The 17,886-nt window shown below is 41.9% G+C and overlaps 1 protein-coding gene and 1 non-coding gene across 3 annotated transcripts in view; one reads left to right on the forward strand and one right to left on the reverse strand.

Moving 5' to 3' along the window:
- Positions 1–331: 331 nt before the first annotated feature.
- On the reverse strand, positions 332–439 carry LOC118759570 (U6 spliceosomal RNA). The gene has a single exon (XR_004996270.2). It is a non-coding gene; the product is annotated as a U6 spliceosomal RNA (small nuclear RNA).
- A 13,832-nt stretch (positions 440–14,271) lies between these two features.
- CCDC73 (coiled-coil domain containing 73) overlaps positions 14,272–17,886 on the forward strand; it is a 155,704-nt gene continuing 152,089 nt past the window's right edge. Inside the window, exon 1 of one of the 2 annotated variants that reach the window (XM_058663213.1) lies at positions 14,272–14,282. Coding sequence is in view for 1 of the 2 variants with exons in the window: in XM_058663212.1 (XP_058519195.1) it covers positions 14,627–14,672 (46 nt within the window). In the remaining variant the exon portion in view is untranslated. Of the gene's footprint in view, positions 14,283–14,507; positions 14,673–17,886 lie in introns of those variants that run through there. The other variant, XM_058663212.1, reaches the window with a different exon arrangement.

Consider the following 17,886-nt stretch of genomic DNA (forward strand, 5'->3'; position numbering starts at 1 on the left):
AGCAGTCTTCTCTTCCACACATCTCCAGACCCACTTCTCTGAGCAATTCACAGCCCCCTATGCCTGGTCCTCTGGCGGTGTGCTGTGCCAGCCTGGAGCCCTACCTGTCTAACCAGGGCCCATGCACACTCACATGTAGGTCCCCAGACCCTGTCTGATGGCATGCTGGTGTCTGTCCCCCACATATCTTAAACAAAATAGGCAACTATGCTGGCACACTGGTGTAGGTAACGCAAATTTGGCATTAACCAAGTCCAGGATGCCCTTCAGCTGTTAGGTGTTTTTCTCCCAGAAGGTAACACTTGCCTAGGTACAAAGAAACTTAGGCAGTTATCTGCAGTTGGAGATCAATTGATTTTCATGTCATCCTTGTGCAGGGGCCATGCTAATCTTCTCTGTATCGTTCCAGTTTTAGTATATGTGCTGCTGAAGCGAGCATGATCAATTGATTTTCATCACAAGTGCTAAAATTATTCCTGGGGAAAAGACAGCCTTTTAAACATATGCTGCTGTACGGAATAAAATGAATTTCAAGGTTTACTTCATATACACAAAAATTAGACTTAACATGTAGAACTTAAACCTACAATGACTAGAAGGAAACAAAAGAATCTTATTGTAACCATGGAATATAATGATTTTTTTAAAGATTTATTGGTATCAAGATGGTGGAATAGGGTAAGGACACGTTTAATCAGACGGAAAAACATTTAATCAGGATTAAAAGAACCAGAGAGAACATATTCCAGGAAATAGGAAAGGACAGAACAACAGCAGAGGGGTACCTGGAGAATGACAGACACAGAAAGCAGTGGACACAAAGGTGTGGTGCTGCAGTGATTGATACTCCAGCAGCATTCAGCTAACAGCGATCTGAACTCTACCACCAGCTGGAACACCATCAGCAACAAGGTGGGAGGGGACTTTCACTGGGAGCTTGGGAGGTGAACCCAGACAAAGAACTGTCCATCCTGCTGGTCCGTTTGATTTGACCAGGAGCAGAGACAGAGCAGCAGATCCCAGGCAGACAGTGCGAGAACAGAGTGGATTTCACAGCCCAGTCAGCCCCCTAGAGCTGAATTGGGCACCATTTTGCTTAAGGAGGCAAAGGCAAGGGAAAGGACTGAGCATATGCTGAGCTGGGAGTGAACTCATTTCTGACTCAGTGAACTGCATCAACGTGGCATTCTACAGGTTCCACCCAAGACAGGTCTGGGCAGCCCTCTGAACTAATGACCAGCAGATCAAGAACTCTAGTAGTGGTACGTCAGGCGCCATTTTGTACACTGTGGCAATAGCTTTGGGACTGCAGGGCACAACAGTGAACTGCGCATGTGCTGAGCTCGCAAGAACTCACTGAGGTCCAAGGATAGCACTGGTCCAGCAGGAAAATAATACTGACTGTGGCATCGTATGGGTCAAAATAGGTCCGTGTGGCACCCAGACCTAAAGTCCAACAGGTTCCAAAAAGATCAGTGCCACCAACAACCTAATTATATAGGACACTTGGTGTCTCTAATCCTGAGACCTGCTCCAATCAAAAGTGGGATAATGGTTGCAGAGACAACGGTGCAGCCTCAGCATGGTATCACAGGAGGTGGAGAGTGGTGAGCCAGGAGTTGGGGCTGTGGAGACCACAGTGGAAATCTGATGTAAGAACCCAGAACTTGCTGGAGGTTGTGGCACAAGTGGCTGCAAGAAAAGAGGTGTGTACTAATGGCAATAAGCAAAATCGTATTGTAAACCTGTGGGTGATTGAGCTTAGAAACCTGCCCCAAGCAGAAGACTCTGCAAACCAGAAGTGCAATAACCAAGAACAAAAGAAGAGACAAAAGCACAATGAATATTGCCGAAAACTCCCCTGCAAAGGAGCAAAAGCCCTTGCCAACCACATTGTTCACTGAGGAAGACATCGAGAAAATGGGGCACACACTCATTTTAAAGCTTCTGATCAACAATAAGACGCGCATGCAAGAGTTCAAAGAATTTAAGGAAGCAATAAAGCAAATCAAGGCTGATATATCAGAAATTAAGAACACAGTAGAGCTAATTAAAAGTACAATGGAGAGTCTCCAAAACAGAATGACACAAGCAGAAGAAAGAATCTCAGAATTGGAACGTATTTCCTGTCATCAGGGACAAGCAAACAAAAAGCTGGAAGCAGAGCTGGATCAGGCCAAAAAAAGTATTCAAGAATTGGAAGACACTAGTAAGAGACCAAATAAAAGAGTTATGGGAGTGCCAGAAGGTGCAGAAAGAGAAGCTGAGTTTGCAAATGTATTTAATGAAATAATAAAGGAAAACTTGTCTAATCTGGAGAAAGAATTGGGAAACAAGATCCAGGAGGGGCACAGAACTCCCAACAGGATTGATCTAAAGTGATCTTCACCAAGACACATGATCTTCAAGCTCTCTTCAATTGAACATAAGGAAAAGATCCTTAAATGTGCACGTGAAAAAAATCAATTGACATATAAAGGAATGCCAGTTAAGGTCACAGGAGATCTCTCACAGGAAACTCTACAGGCAAGAAGAGAATGGAGTGACATATTCCAGATCCTAAAAGAAAAAAATTGTTGGCCCAGGATAACATATCCAGCAAAGCTTTCTTTTGTCTTTGAAAATGAAATAAAATCCTTCCACAGTCAAGAAAAGTTAAAAGAATTTGCCTCTTCCAAACCTTCCCAACAAAGCATACTTCAAGATGTTCTCTTGACAGAAAAGAGGAATAGCACGTACCAAAACCAAAGACAAATGGGAAGAACATCCCAGTAAAATGACAACAGAAGACTGAACCAATGAGCAGCCCATTCCTAAAATGACAGGACCAAAGTACCTCCCATGTATATTAACCCAGAATGTAAATGTAAATGAATGCAAACGTCATAGATTAGTAGGCTTGATTAAAAAACAAAACCCATCTCTTCATTGTCTAGAAGAGACATACTCACCAAGAAAAATCAGCGGAAACTATACTGCATGGATTTTGTTGTTTTCTGTTAGTTTCATCTCTTCAAAACACTTTCTTCTGATTAAATCATTCAATGACTCATAGATCATACAGTAGCATCATTTTCTTCAAGAAGGTTCTTGATTTTCATTTCTTCAGCTACACATGTTAGTCATTTACTAACATGTTATTTAACTTCATGGTGTTGTTAATTTCTTTTTTCTTCCTGATGTTGACTTTGTTCTGTGGTTTTTCATTTAAGGGGATGTATAGTAGCTGTGTGATGGAGACTGTCATATCTAGTAACATGTTATTTAACTTGGTGGCATTGTAAATTTGTATTTTTTTTCCTATTGTTGATTTTGTATCATGACTTTTCATTTGAGGGGATGTGCAGTATCTGTGAAATGGAGACTAACACCCAGATGTGAGGACACAATGTAGTATGCATTTCTACTTCCAAAGATGGACTTACAATGAAACTGTTTACTATATCTTGACAATAGGATTCTGGACTCTCTGCCATTGTCCATGCCCGCAATGATGTACATATGACTATGGATGAAGAACTATACTTAAGTAATGATATAGAGGAACTAGGTGGGGGGGGAGGGAATTCGGGAGGGGAGAAGGGAAATGCCAGGAGCCTATGGAATTGTATCATGATAATAATAATAATAAAATGTAAAAAAAGATTTATTTATTTATTTTTAAAGATTTATTTATTTTTATTACAAAGTCAGATATACAGAGAGGAGAGACAGAGAGGAAGATCTTCCGTCCGATGATTCACTCCCCAAGTGAGCGCAATGGCCGGTGCGCGCCAATCCGAAGCCAGGAACCAGGAACCTCTTCTGGGTCTCCCACGCGGGTGCAGTGTCCCAAATCTCTGGGCCGTCCTCAACTGCTTTCCCAGGCCACAGGCAGGGAGTTGGATGGGAAGTGAAGCTTCCGGGATTAGAACCGGCGCCCATATGGGATCCCGGGGCTTTCAAGGTGAGGACTTTAGCCGCTAGGCCATGCCGCCGGGCCCTATTTATTTATTTTTTTTGGAAAAGCAGGACATGATGACCCAACTCCTAGGGCCTCTGCACACATAAGGAGGCTGGAAAGAATCTCCTGACTGACAGCTTTCATCAGCTCACATCTGCATATCTGACTTTCCAATAAAAGTAAATAATTCTTTAAAAATTTTTATTATATAATTGTTCCTCTCTTGGTCTTTTCTAAATCTGTGATACCTTTTTTGTTTTAAAAGATTTATTTATTTTTCTTAGGCGGATTTTACAGAGAAAACGAGAGAGAGTGTAGAAAAATCTTCAAGCAGGTGGTTTATTCCCTAGGTGGCCTCAATGGCTGGAGCTGAGTCGATTAGAAGCCAAGAGCCAGGATTCTCCTCCAGGTCTCCCACGTGGGTACAGGGTCCCAAGGCTTTGGGCCATCCTTGACTGTTTCCCCAGGCCATAAGCAGGGAGCTGAATCAATAGTGGAGCAGCTGGGATATGAACTGGTGCCCATATGAGATGCCGGCACATGCAAGGCAAGGATTCAGTCACTGAGCTATCTTGCGGGACCCAAAATACATAACATGTAAAAAATCCTTAAATGTAACAAAGGAAGTTTCCTTTTCCCTTTTAGACGATTTGATGAATCTCAGGAATGCTGGATTAAGGGTTAGAAGCCCATTTCCAGCTTTGCTCTGTCCTTTACAGACTATGTGATCTGAGGAAATAAAGTGGCTTCCCCGAACCTCCGTTTCCTATCAAGATGACTCCTCAAGCTCAACTTTGAGTTCAGTCACTCTACGACTTACAGAGCCTCTCAACCAAAAAGAAAGTAGGTCTGTACATCCATCATTTTAATAAAGATGTATTCTATTAATTTGGAAAAGCTGAAGAGGGCATTAATTTTCCTCCCACAGTTTTAATGAAGAAATAAAGAAACTAATTTTCCATTACCATTCAAGGGGCAAGCCACTCCTTCACAGATGTGAAATTAATGTAACAGATCCAAGGAGCTGGCCGGTCTATGCAGCTTCCTGCCGCTTTCCAATTCCAAATCCTGGAACTGGACTGTATATAAACAGATTTTTAAAAGCTAAACAAATATTAATTCTATTTAAAAAATTCTAGTTACGCCAAAATATCTGTAGTTACTGGTGTCACTGACTTGCTAATATTCATTATCATTTATTCTGAAGCACACTGCACGTTACCATATTTACTAATTGTAATTCTGTAACTAAAATAACACACACATATATATATGTACTCTTTTTCTAAGGTGTTCAGTGCAATTAACAGAGATTAAATCATTTGTCTTCATAACATATCAATGCAGATAGCAGGAGCAGGTATATTTGCATTTCTAACCTTGTTTAACTGGCTTCTTTATGGAGAAAAAGAATCATATTAAAAAAAAAAACCACCTTTTCTCATGCTTTTGTGGTGAGTTTATTTTAGAGGCAGCCATTCCTCTGATTGTTCTCTATTGGGGTGGGCAAGCTAGAGCTGCCTGGCTTTGCAATAAAGATTTACGGCAATACAGGCAAGCACATCATTTATACAATGTCTTTCGTTGCTTTTGCACTATAATGCTACAGCAGATGCTTGTTTTCTATAATGCAGGACAAAGTAGCAGCAGTTTCAAGGAGTCCAAAATCTAAGATTATTTATTATCTGGCCCTTTATAGAAAAAGTTAGTTCACTCCATTTGTGAACGGTTTTTCTTACTTTTGAACTCTAAAATACTTTCATGGTCCCAGGGCTCTTTTTTATTTAAAAAAAATATTTTTTAAAGCAGAGTTTACAGAGAGAGAAGAGAGGGGGGGAAAGAGAATTTTCATCAATTAGTTCATCTCCCAAATGTCCATAATGACTGGAGCTGGGCAGATCCAAAGTCAGGAGTGTCTTTCAGGTCTCCCATGTGGGTGCAGGGGCCCAAGTACTTGGGCCACCTTCTACTGCTTCCTCAAGCACATTGTTAGGGAGCTAGATCCGAAATGGAACAGCCAGAATTTGAACTGGTGCCCAGGTGGCTTTACCCACGATGTCAAAATACAGCCCCTCAGAGATTTGCTTAATTTATACACCATCAACAGGACTTACTACAGAATCAAATAAAGGTTTTTTTTTTCTTTTTTTCAAAATTTGTCTGCTTGGTCCCCAATGTGTAAGAACCATCAAATCAGAATGATCTGTGCCGGGCCTGGTAGCGTGGCCTAGCGGCTAAAAAGTCCTCGCCTTGAACGCCCCGGGATCCCATATGGGCGCCGGTTCTAATCCCAGCAGCTCCACTTCCCATCCAGCTCCCTGCCTGTGGCCTGGGAAAGCAGTCGAGGAAGGCCCAAGGCTTTGGGACACTGCACCCGCGTGGGAGACCTGGAAGAGGTTCCAGGTTCCCAGCATCGGATTGGCGCGCTCGGCCCGTTGCAGCTCACTTGGGGAGTGAAACATTGGATGGAGGATCTTCCTCTCTGTCTCTCCTCCTCTCTGTATATCCGGCTTTCCAATAATAATAAAATCTTAAAAAAAAAAAAAAAGAATTATCTGTGCCAACCTTCCTTACATGACCCTGGCTTTGCTGTTCACATTCTCCAGAAAGTTCCTTGACCAATCTGCCTTTCCAGCTCTGTGATTTGAACCTAGGAAGGCTAACTACCTGGAAACTCTACTAGGAAAACTGAAGTTTTATTCCAAGCCTTCTCCTGTTGTCTCTATGTTAAACAAAGAAGTAGGCATCAAAGAGTTATTTTCAAAGAGGTTCTGGCTTGACAGAATAGCTACAATCAATAATGAAAATATATTTGCATTTCTAACCTTGTTTAACTGGTTTCTTTCTCACAGCATAGATCATACACGTAGCCAGGAAGTTCCCAGAGGGCAATGTGAGTTAAACTTGAGTCAAAGTAGTTTTCCTTTTAGCAACGGTCTGAGAAGGTTGCAAAACAAATCACAGATTCAGAATTTGAAATAGCTGCTTAAGCTTTGGAAAAGTATTTGAATTCTCTGGCCTTCTGATTCTTTAAGGATTGCTTGAACTGACAAAGCTTCCTTCTCGCTCCAGGAGTCTTTGATGTGTACCTGTGTGCAGTGCTGGAGCCAGCCCCTAGTCAGCTTCACTGCTTCTCTCAGAACACGTGTGAGCTCAGGGGCAGGTCAGAAACGGGGAAAAGGGCGTAACAACGCGGAAATTAACTGAATGACAATTCCGTAGTTTTTCCCAAAGCTGGTATAGATTTCCCTTGCTGTGTTTTGTAGAATTGTTCTTAAACTACTTCTAAGCAACATTTGGCCAAAGTGATTTTCTTTTTAATTGGAAAGGCAGATCAGATTTAGAGGGAAGGAGAGAGTTCTTTCATCTGCTGTTTCACTCCCCCAGTGGCCGCAGTGGCCAGAGCTGAGCTGTTGTTTCAAAGTAAGGAGCCAGGAGCTTCTTCCAGGACTACCATGTGGGTGCAGAGTCCCAAGGCTTTGGGCCATCCTCTATTGCTTTTCCAGGCCACAAGCAGGGAGCTGAATGGTAGGTGGAACAGCTGGGACACGAACTGGTGCCTATATGGTGTCCCAGTGCTTACAAGGTGAGGATTTAGCCATTGAGCCATCACTCTGGGTCCCCGAAGAATTTATATGTTAGATGAATCTTACCTGAAGAATTTTCTTCAGAAAGAAATGTGCTTCAAGTTGGTTTTATGTTTTATATTTTTGTTTAACTTAGGCTCACATTTTTAGATATATTTTTAAAAAATGATTTATTTATTTTTTAATTTGAAAGTCAGATTAACAGAGAAAAGGAGAGATAGAGAGAAATCTTTAGTCCTCTGGTTCACTCCCCAACCATAGCTGCAATGGTTACAGCTGAGCTGAACTGAAGCCAGAAACCAGGAACTTCTTCTGGGTCCTCTACATGGATGTAGGGACCCAAGGACTTTCTCAGGTCAGAAGCAGAGAGCTTGGTCAGAAGTGGAACAGCAGGGACATGAATGCCGGAGTTGGCAGGTGGAGGATTAGCCTTTGGAACCAGTGTTTCTGGCACCTGGTGAGCCTTTGATCTTGTCTAGTCCCCCATCATTGTGATGTCTTGGAAGTAAACCGGCAGATGGGAGTGTTACATCTCTTTGCCTTTCAAATAAATAAATAAGTATAAAAAAGGTGACTAAGACATAGTCTCTTCAAACAAACATGAAAACAAAGAACACCAATCAAATGTGTTAAGTACTATAGCTAAAACAAGTTATAATCACTTATTTTCACTTCCATACTTAAGCAGGCAGTAGAAACATGTTCATTTATTTTGTGCATTGTACATTATGTTTTGATGTAGATATTATATCCTGTTCTCCTAGGGAGTCATTGTGTTCATTTACAACAAACTCTAACTAGCTCCAGGCCTATTAATACAGGACGTGAAAACTATGATTATAGAGAATCTGGATTGGGAGACATGTGAATATGAGTACTCCCTTTCTGACATCAAGTAAAAAGGACACACTTTCACTTTCTGGCAATTATGTTTAGGATTGGATTAACACATTCTGAGGCTTTAATCTATGTTGAATGTAAAAGCAATTCCACAGGATAATATTCACATTCTTTTCATGGAAAAAATAGACTGTAGTTAAAAAAAGATTTTAGCTAAAAAAGATAAGTAGCTACACTAATTTTTATTTGATTTCATTTTTATTTGAAAGGTAGAGCTACAGAGAGAAGGAAAAAGAGAGACATTTGCTGGTTCACTCCCCAAATGGCTGAAATTGCCCAAACTGAGCCTATCCAAAGCCAGGAGCCACAAGCTTCTTCTGGGTCTCCTCCCATAGTGCAGAGGCCCAAGGACTTGAGTCATCCGCCACAGCTTTCTTAGTCCTTAAGCATGGAGCTGGATAGGAAGTGGAGCCATTGGGACATGAATTGATACCCATATGGGATGTCAGATTCACAGGTGGAGATTAAGCCTACTATGCCACGGCACCAGCCCCAGTAATTAAACTAACTAGGGGGAAAAAAAACATAGGGAGAGAGAACAGAAGGGAAAAAAGAGTACAGAAGTGAAAGAAATTGCCATTATTTTGGGTTGAATTTAGATACCTGAGTAATCATCTAAATACGTTTACTCACTTATTCATTAACTTGTGGAATCAGTTAATATAATAATGACAGTAGTCAGCACTTGTTGAACACTAGCTAGGTACCATACTATCCACCTCATGCAGCATATCTATCACATGAATATCTTACAGTTCGGTACTGGCATTATTCCCATTTCACTAATGTGAATTTTTTTTGAAAGATTTATTCATTTTATTACAGCCAGATATACACAGAGGAGGAGAGACAGAGAGGAAGATCTTCCATCCGATGATTCACTCCCCAAGTGAGCCGCAATGGGCCGATGCGTGCCGATCCGAAGCCGGGAACCTGGAACCTCTTCCCGGTCTCCCATGCGGATGCAGGGTCCCAAAGCTTTGGGCCGTCCTCAACTGCTTTCCCAGGCCACAAGCAGGGAGCTGGATGGGAAGTGGAGCTGCCGGGATTAGAACCTGCGCCTATATGGGATCCCAGGGCTTTCAAGGCGAGGACTTTAGCCGCTAGGCCACGCCGCCGGGCCCACTAATGTGAATTTTGAGGCTCAGAGAGATCTAGTACATTAACTAGTAAGTTTGGGTTTGGGTTAGGCCATTTTCTCTGATGCCCCCCTGCTATGTGCTATCCATTGTGCTAACTCCTAGCCCTTTGTGCTAACCGCTGGGGATTTAAAATTAAACAAGGGCCCTGGTGCGATAGCCGAGTGGTTAAATCCTCACTGCATCCGCTGAAATCCTCTATGGGCATTGGTTCATGTTCCAGTTGCCCCATTTCTCATCCAGCTCCCTGCCTGTGACCTGGGAGAGCCGTAGAGGATGGGCAAAGCCTTGGGACCCTGCACCCATGTGGGAGACCTAGAAGAAGCTCCTGGCTCCTGGCTTCAGATCGGCACTTGGGGAATGGACTAGTGGATGGAAGATCTTTCTCTCTGTGTCTCCTTCCCTCTGTATATCTGTCTCTACAATAAAAAAAAAATAATAAAATAAAGTATCATTTTAATATGTTATCATTCACTTGAACATTCTTTTACTTCAATAGTTAGGGTATTATCAATTTTATTTTATTATAGATAATGCATTCATATCTTTGTGCTTGTGGTTTTTTTCTTATGTTGCAAATTACCAGGAGTAAGTGAAAAAAAAATGCCATCTTTATATGTTGTCTTACGCTTTATTGCATTACTTTAGGCATTATGAACTGGCTCACTTTAGCAGTACTGAGTATTATATGTGCTACAAAAAGACAATTTGCTAATGTGACAAGTAAAACTCTATCTTATGTTGATTTTGATTTGTCATTCTTTGAGGAGCAACAAGGATTATCATTTCATAGACATTCATTCTGTGTAAGAGATTTCAAATGTGGCTAAAGGCAATTCTATGTAGTTTTAACTTGAAAGTATGGGGCTTTAGAGTTTATGCAATTTTTTAAAAAAGATTTATTTATTTTTATTGGAAAGGCAGATCAGATTTATTGAAAGAGGAAACACAGAGAACAATCTTCCATCCGATGGTTCAATCTCCAAATGGCCGCATTGACTGAGCTGAGGTGATCCGAAGTCACCAGCCAGGAGGCTCTGCCAAGTCTCCCACACGCTGCAGGGTCCCAAGGCTTTGGGCCATCCTCGACTGCTTTCCCAGGCCACAAGCAGGGAGCTGGATGGGAAGTGAAATAGCCAGGACACAAACTGGTGACCATATGGGATTCTGGCACTTGCAAGGTGAGGAGTTAGCCTTTGAGCTATTGCACTGGGCCACACTGTCTTTTAAAAAAGATTTATTCATTTGTAATTTGAAAGATTTACAGATAGAGATCTTTCATCCATTTGTTCAATGCCCTTGATGGCTTTGATAGCCAGGGCTGGGCCAGGGTACAGCTTGGATCTTCTCGAACTCTCCCACGTGGGTGGCATGGACTCAAACGCTTTGGCCAGCCTCCATTGCTTTTTCCATACAGGGAGCTGGAAGACTTGCAATTACTCATGTTTTTACGCATTGAAGCAGTATACTTCTTTTTTCAGGATTGTGAAGGGTTTGGATTTATTGACATACCACATAGGTTTCTAAATAGAAAACTTTTCAAAATGATTATTTCAAAACTTTTATTTTTATAAACAGCAATTTTATAAACTTGTTTGTATAAATTACTGCCTTTTCCTCTCTATATCTAATATTTTTTCTTTTTGAAATACGATGTCTGGGCCCGGCGGCGTGGCCTAGTGGCTAAAGTCCTCGCCTTGAAAGCCCCGGGATCCCATATGGGCGCCGGTTCTAATTCCTGGCAGCTCCACTTCCCATCCAGCTCCCTGCTTGTGGCCTGGGAAAGCAGTTGAGGACGGCCCAAAGCTTTGAGATCCTGCACCCACATGGGAGACGCGGAGCAGGTTCCAGGTTCCTGGCTTCGGATTGGCGCGCATCGGCCTGTTGCGGCTCACTTGGCGAGTGAATCATCGGACGGAAGATCTTCCTCTTTGTCTCTCCTCCTCTGTGTATATCTGGCTGTAATAAAATGAATAAATCTTAAAAAAAAAAAAAAGAAATACGATGTCAAAAATGGGATTACTGGGGTGGGGAGGCTACATCTTGTATCAGAGTGCCTGGGCTCTAGTTTCAGCTCTGCTCCTGATGCCAGCTTCCTACCAACGTGCACTCTGGTGGTATTGGGTGAAGGGTCAAGTCATGGGGTCTCTGCCTCTCATGAGAGATCTGGATTCAGTGCTTGGCTCCTGGCTTTGATCTTGCCCAATCCTGGCTGCTGCAGCCATTGATGGAGCAAATTGGCCGATGGACAATCTCTTTATCTTTGTTTCCTTGCCTTTTATATAAAATGAAAATAAATTTGGCATGTCAATAGTAAACAAGGTATTTTCCATTGAAGTAGACACATGTACAACGTTAAAAATGTTTTAGAATATCTAAATGCCTTTATTAAAAAGGAGAAATTTCAATAATAAATGCAAGAAAACAATTTAAAATATTCTTTTAAATTTTTTAGTGACAGTTTGTAATTTATATTTGTCATTTGTCTTTGTGCTGGCATGGCAAAAACATGGTAAACTAGATAATTTGCAAACAACAACAAAAAGGTTCCTTAGGGTTCTTGAGGCTGGATCGTTCAAGATCAAGGTGCTGACAGGATGTGTGTCTGGTGATGACTGCTCTTTGCTTCCAAAGTGTGGCCTTCTGGGGACCGGTGCGATAGCATAGTGGTTAAAGTCCTTGCCTTGCACGTGCCAGGATCCCATATGGGCACCAGTTCTAATCCCGGCAGCTCCACTTCCCATCCAGCTCCTTGCTTGTGGCCTGGGAAAGCAGTCGAGAATGGCCCAAAGCTTTGGGACCCTGCACCCGAGTGGGAGACCCGGAAGAGCTCCTGGCTTCAGATCGGCTCAGCTCCAGCTGTTGCGGCCACTTGGGGAGTGAATCATCGGACGGAAGATCTTTCTCTCTGTCTCCTCCTCTCTGTATATATGACTTTGTAATAAATCTTTAAAAAAAAACACCAAAAAACCCAAAGTGTGGCCTTTTCCCTGAAACATCCAGGTGGGTGGAAAGCTGGGTGCTTACAACAGGTGGAATGGATAGAGTGGATAAAAACAAAGAAACAAAACAAAACAAAGATGACTACCATCTCTAAAGCCCTTTTATAAAGCTACCTAATCCTATTTAGAACTCTGCCCTTATGACTCACTCCATAAAAGCAACACCTTCTAATTCTGTTGCATTGGGGATTAAGTTTCAGCCTGAATTTTGGAGAGGATAGTAAACATTGGAGCCATTGCACTGATCACTGGAACAATTTCATACAGTTACAAGTGGATTAGAAAATGTTTAAGTTCAACTCATTAACCTCTATGTGTCTTTATTTCCTAATATGCAAAATGCATATGGCAGTAGGATTGCCACAGAGATTAAAATGAGATTATGTAAAATAGCTCATAATCAGGTACATAGTAAACTACCAAGAAATATGAGAGGTTGTTAGAACAGAGCTGTTAGGATTAGCACACATCAGATTGCAAGTTTACACTTCATCTAGTCATTCATTTCAGTTAGCTGATATATATATGCCAGACATTACACTAGAATCTGGTTGTAAAAGTGAAGAAAATTTATTTCTGCTTTCATGGAGTTTGTATTCTAAGACAGAGCCAATAAAGACATCATGCTAGATGATGATTATGTTTAAAGTAGGTTGTGTAGGGGCCAGCACAATGTCTTAACTGCTAATCCTTCACCTCCACGTGTCAGCATCCCTTCTGGGTGCCGCTTCGTGTCCTCACTTCTCCACTTCTTTTACAGCTCCCTGCTTGTGGCCTGGGAAAGCAGTGGAAAATGGCCCAAAACCTTGGGACCCCGATCCCACCAGGGAGGCCTTGAAGAAGCTCCTGGCTCCTGGTTTTGGATTGGCTCAGCTCTGACCATTGCAGCCATATGGGGAGTGAACTAGTGGATGGAATATCTTTGTCTTTCTTTCCTACTCCCTCTAAATCTGCTGTGTCAATAAAAATAAATAAATATCTTAAAAAAAAAAAAACCCAAGCTTTATAACAAGAAGATAACAGTAGGCTGTGTTTATGTGGGTATTCCTATGGGGTTGTCAGGGATCGTCTTCCTAAAATAGCAATATTTGGGCTTAGGTTTCCGGAAGTGAGAGAGTAAAATGCGTTCCAGACAGATTTTTACTTGAAAGTATTGTTAAAAATTCAGGGTTGGAGCCATTCTTTTATGTTCGGTGGTACGAAAAAATCATAAAGGCTTGAAACATTGAATTCATATTCGAAAGATGCTCAACAGATATTCAAACAGATAAGTGATATCAGTGGCCTGGTTAGAGGTACAGTCATTTTTTTCTTTTTATGTTTTATCAAAAAAGGCAGCATTTAATTTTTTCAACAGGCCACACGTTTACATGAGGCAAACATTAAAAAGTATTAGAAGGGATTACATCAGGTTTTTATTCTCTCCCGAATCTATCCTCATGCTTTCCATTATTTCCAACAAGTAATATGTGGCTCTTCCTTCATCCTTTCAAAGACTTTAAAAACCACAACATGATATCCCAGCCAATAAACGTTTCACATAGAGAAAATCATGAAACCTCCAGAGGCGGCCTCCCAGGAGTCTGCGTCAATCCCGGCTGACCACGGGAGACCGGAAGGACCCGAGTGGGGGGGCTAGAGTGAGGCGGAAGCGGAAGTGATCAGGGGAAGCTCCAGGCTTGCCCAGAGGAAGCAGAGTGGACGCCTACAGGTAGGTGGCCGTAGTTTTCTCACCTGAAAATTCGACTGCCTAACTTCCTGGCTCCTTGTTGTGTGCCACCCCGGGTTGGCTTGTCTCAGTCTTCTGTCAGGATGTGTCTATCTAGAACCTTCTACCCTGCTGTCTCAGGGAAACCGGCAGTCTTTCTTCTAGAAGCTTCTCCTTCTCTGGACACGCTGTGGAGGCTGCGGGTTTTGGCTCCGTGTCACCACGAACGGCCTCTGTGTGCCCAGGTGTGCTTTGGGCTCCGTGTTAAGCCGCGTATTTATGACGTGAATGCCCTGTGGTACTTTTTAGTGAGTGCCGTGTGGTAGTTTTAGGCTATTTTAGTGAGAATGTGCAGAGTTTGGTACTCACAGCTTGCAGCATCCTCAGCTGTTGGTGAGTTCAGTGTCTCTGGTGGATGTTATTTTGTAGAACGTTTTCCGTGTAGGGTGAAAATCGTTGCAAGCGCAACGCGCCGCCCTCGAGGTGTGTGAATCCCTAAGGATTGCTGCCTTCCGTTTAGGAAGAACTAAGTAGAATCTTCTCCTTAGAAGGTATGTGGTGGTCCCCTTAACTTTTGATTTTTTGCTGTTTTGTCTTAGCTGTAGTAGATGTAGTAGTTGTCTTTTGGCGTTTTTAAGGAAAAACCCTTGGTGAAAGATTTCGGCTTGAAAACCAGCAGATTGTCTGCAGGTGAAATTCCCTCTGTAATTCAGTTTGCTCTAACCACTTCTCCGGGCGGTTTGAGTGCTTAGGATAACCTTCTGTTTCGATTTCAGCTGTGGCTTGTGGATAATTAACTGAATTTATCTGGAAAATTTGATGTTCTATTGTTGATTTGTAAAGTGTGCTAATTTAGCTTGAGGGTTTTTTCTTTTTTAGCTTTTTAAACTGTATATAAAGGGAATGAAATTTCATGTATAGTAATTATAGTTTCCACCCTATCCTCTCTCTTGAGGAAATATTTTAATCCTTTTACACTGCTTCACGCCGTGTGCCAGCAAGGAAGCTCATCCTGAGGTAGTGATTGAAGCCACCTGGGTGCAATCCGGTCCCTTCCCATCCAGTTCCCTTCCCGAGCATCCTGGGAGGCGGCAGATCATGCACAAGCATGGGCCCCACAACCACACGGGCCATTGAAAGGAATTCCTGGTCCAGTCCTGGCTTGTGTGTTTTGGAGCGTGAACCAGATTTCAAAGTATAGGCCTCTTTTCTTGATTTTGGTGATTGCATCTCAAGCAAATACAAATTTTAAAAAGCAAGTTAAAGAAAAATCATAATGCCCACTAGGCGGCAGCATGGTGTTTTTGGTTCTTTCCTCCATCATAACTGTATTGGAGATGTGATAGTATTATTTTGACAGCTGTAGATATATGTGTGAAATACATATTACGTGTTAGAATCTGGAGCAAATGCCTTATGTTTATTATCTCAGTTCTCAAACCCATTATTCTCGTATCACACAAGGAAGCTGAGAAAGAGATTGCCTAAGATTGCAAGGACAATAACTACACAGTCAGTTTCTGATAGAACTGATTGGAAGTCAGAGGGTTTACCTATTCAAGATTACCAAATTAGAATTATGTTAAGTTTGATCAAATCATGAAGAAACTGCAGGTAAGATGAGACATCGGATTGCGCGTATTCTGAAAGAGGTGAGAGTTAAGAATTGGTTTTGAATCATGTATCACAGTTCTGAGGGCCTGATTTCGAAAAGACAAATACTTCCCTAAATTCCTTTCCAAGGAGTGCTCATGAGCTGGGCTAATAGAAAAATTTCCTGTGGTCTGAAATAATCTTAGAATTCATTAAAGACTGAGATGTCCCACAGTGAAGGAACATGCTTAGCTCAATTTTTGAGCTCATACCAGTCTTAACTTTTTACATTACATCCCAAATTAAGAAATATGTTACTCACAGACAGGTATAAATATCTCTATGTATATCTCATATAAAATGCACACAGGGAAGTACTTTACCATGAGCAGTATGCATTTCTATTTTCTATTTTAGTTTTAGCTAACTGAGGCTTTCATGAAAAAGTAATTCTGATTAAACCTACACATTGATATCTTCACTCACAAATACATTGCTAGTGTATGTGTTTTTTTTTTTTAAAGATTTATTTATTTTACTACAAAGTCAGGTATACAGAGGAGAGACAGAGAGGAAGATCTTCCGTCCGATGATTCACTCCCCAAGTGAGCTTCAACAGGCCGGTGCGCGCCAATCCGATGCCGGGAACCTGGAACCTCTTTCAGGTCTCCCATGCAGGTGCAGGGTCACAATGCATTGGGCCGTCCTCAACTGCTTTCCCAGGCCACAAGCAGGGAGCTGGATGGGAAGTGGAACTGCCGGGACTAGAACCAGCGGCCATATGGGATCCCGGGGCTTTCAAGGCGAGGACTTTAGCCGCTAGGCCATGCCGCCGGGCCCTCAATATGTATTCTTGTTGATGGATTATGATGATCTGTCAGTTCCAGTAGCAGTTGAATAAAAACTGTTTCTTGGACCTGGCGTGGTAGCCTAGTGGTTAAAATCCTCGCCTTGCATGTGCTGGCATCCCATATAGGCTTCAATTCGTGTCCTGGTGCTTCTGCTTCCCATCCAGCTCCCTGCTTGTAACCTGGAAGAGCAGTTGAGGACGGCCCAAGGCCTTGGGACCCTGCACCTGCATGGGAGACCTGGAAGACACCCCTGGCTCCTGGCTTCAATTGGCTCAGCTCCGGTATTGTAGCCATTTGGGGAGCATACCAGTGGTTGGAAGATTTTTCTGTCTCTCCTCCTCTCTGTATATCTGACTTCCCAATTAAAAAAATAATAAATCCTTTTAAAAAATTTGTTCCTTACTGAGATAATATTCCTTATAATCAAGTCAGGCTTGTTGGCAAAGTAAGAACATGGAATAATTTTGTAGATTATAATTTACTGATACATGTTCCACTAGCATGTAGATTTTCCTATTATTTTGAGTTTATGAAATGAAGTATTTAGTGGTTAGGGTAAAATTGAAAACTGTGTTTTACAGGTTCTGAGTAGGTTAATAGCACCATTAATCTCTGGTGGAGGGCTAGTGGGAAGCATTTCCTGGACTTTATACCAGTTAGTGACATATATAGATCTTAAGCTTCTTAGAACACATTTTGGGATGTGATCATATAATTAGAAAAAATTTTTTTCTTATAATGTATACATTGGTGAAATTTTTATTGTAACATGTTCATGTAATTTTTATAATTTATCAATTCTGTTTGCTAATGTTGTCTGATAAATACTCAGAAGGCTGTTCAGCTTACTCAGTTTTCTTGTGATCTGTGGAAACTTTTTTTTTTAAAGATTCATCTATTTTTATTACAAAGTCAGATATATATTTAAAGATTCATCTATTTTTATTACAAAGTCAGATATATAGAGAGGAGGAGAGGCAGAGAGGAAGATCCTCCGTCCGATGAGTCACTCCCCAAGTGAGCGCAACAGCTCGTGCTGCACCGATCTGCAGCCAGGAGCCAGGAACTTCCTCCAGGTCTCCCACATGGGTGCAGGGTCCCAGGGCTTGAGCTGTCCTCTACTGCTTTCCCAGGCCACAGGCAGGGAGCTGGATGGGAAGTGG

This window comes from Ochotona princeps, chromosome 4, assembly GCF_030435755.1.
Source record: "Ochotona princeps isolate mOchPri1 chromosome 4, mOchPri1.hap1, whole genome shotgun sequence".
In the NCBI taxonomy this organism is placed as follows: domain Eukaryota; kingdom Metazoa; phylum Chordata; class Mammalia; order Lagomorpha; family Ochotonidae; genus Ochotona; species Ochotona princeps.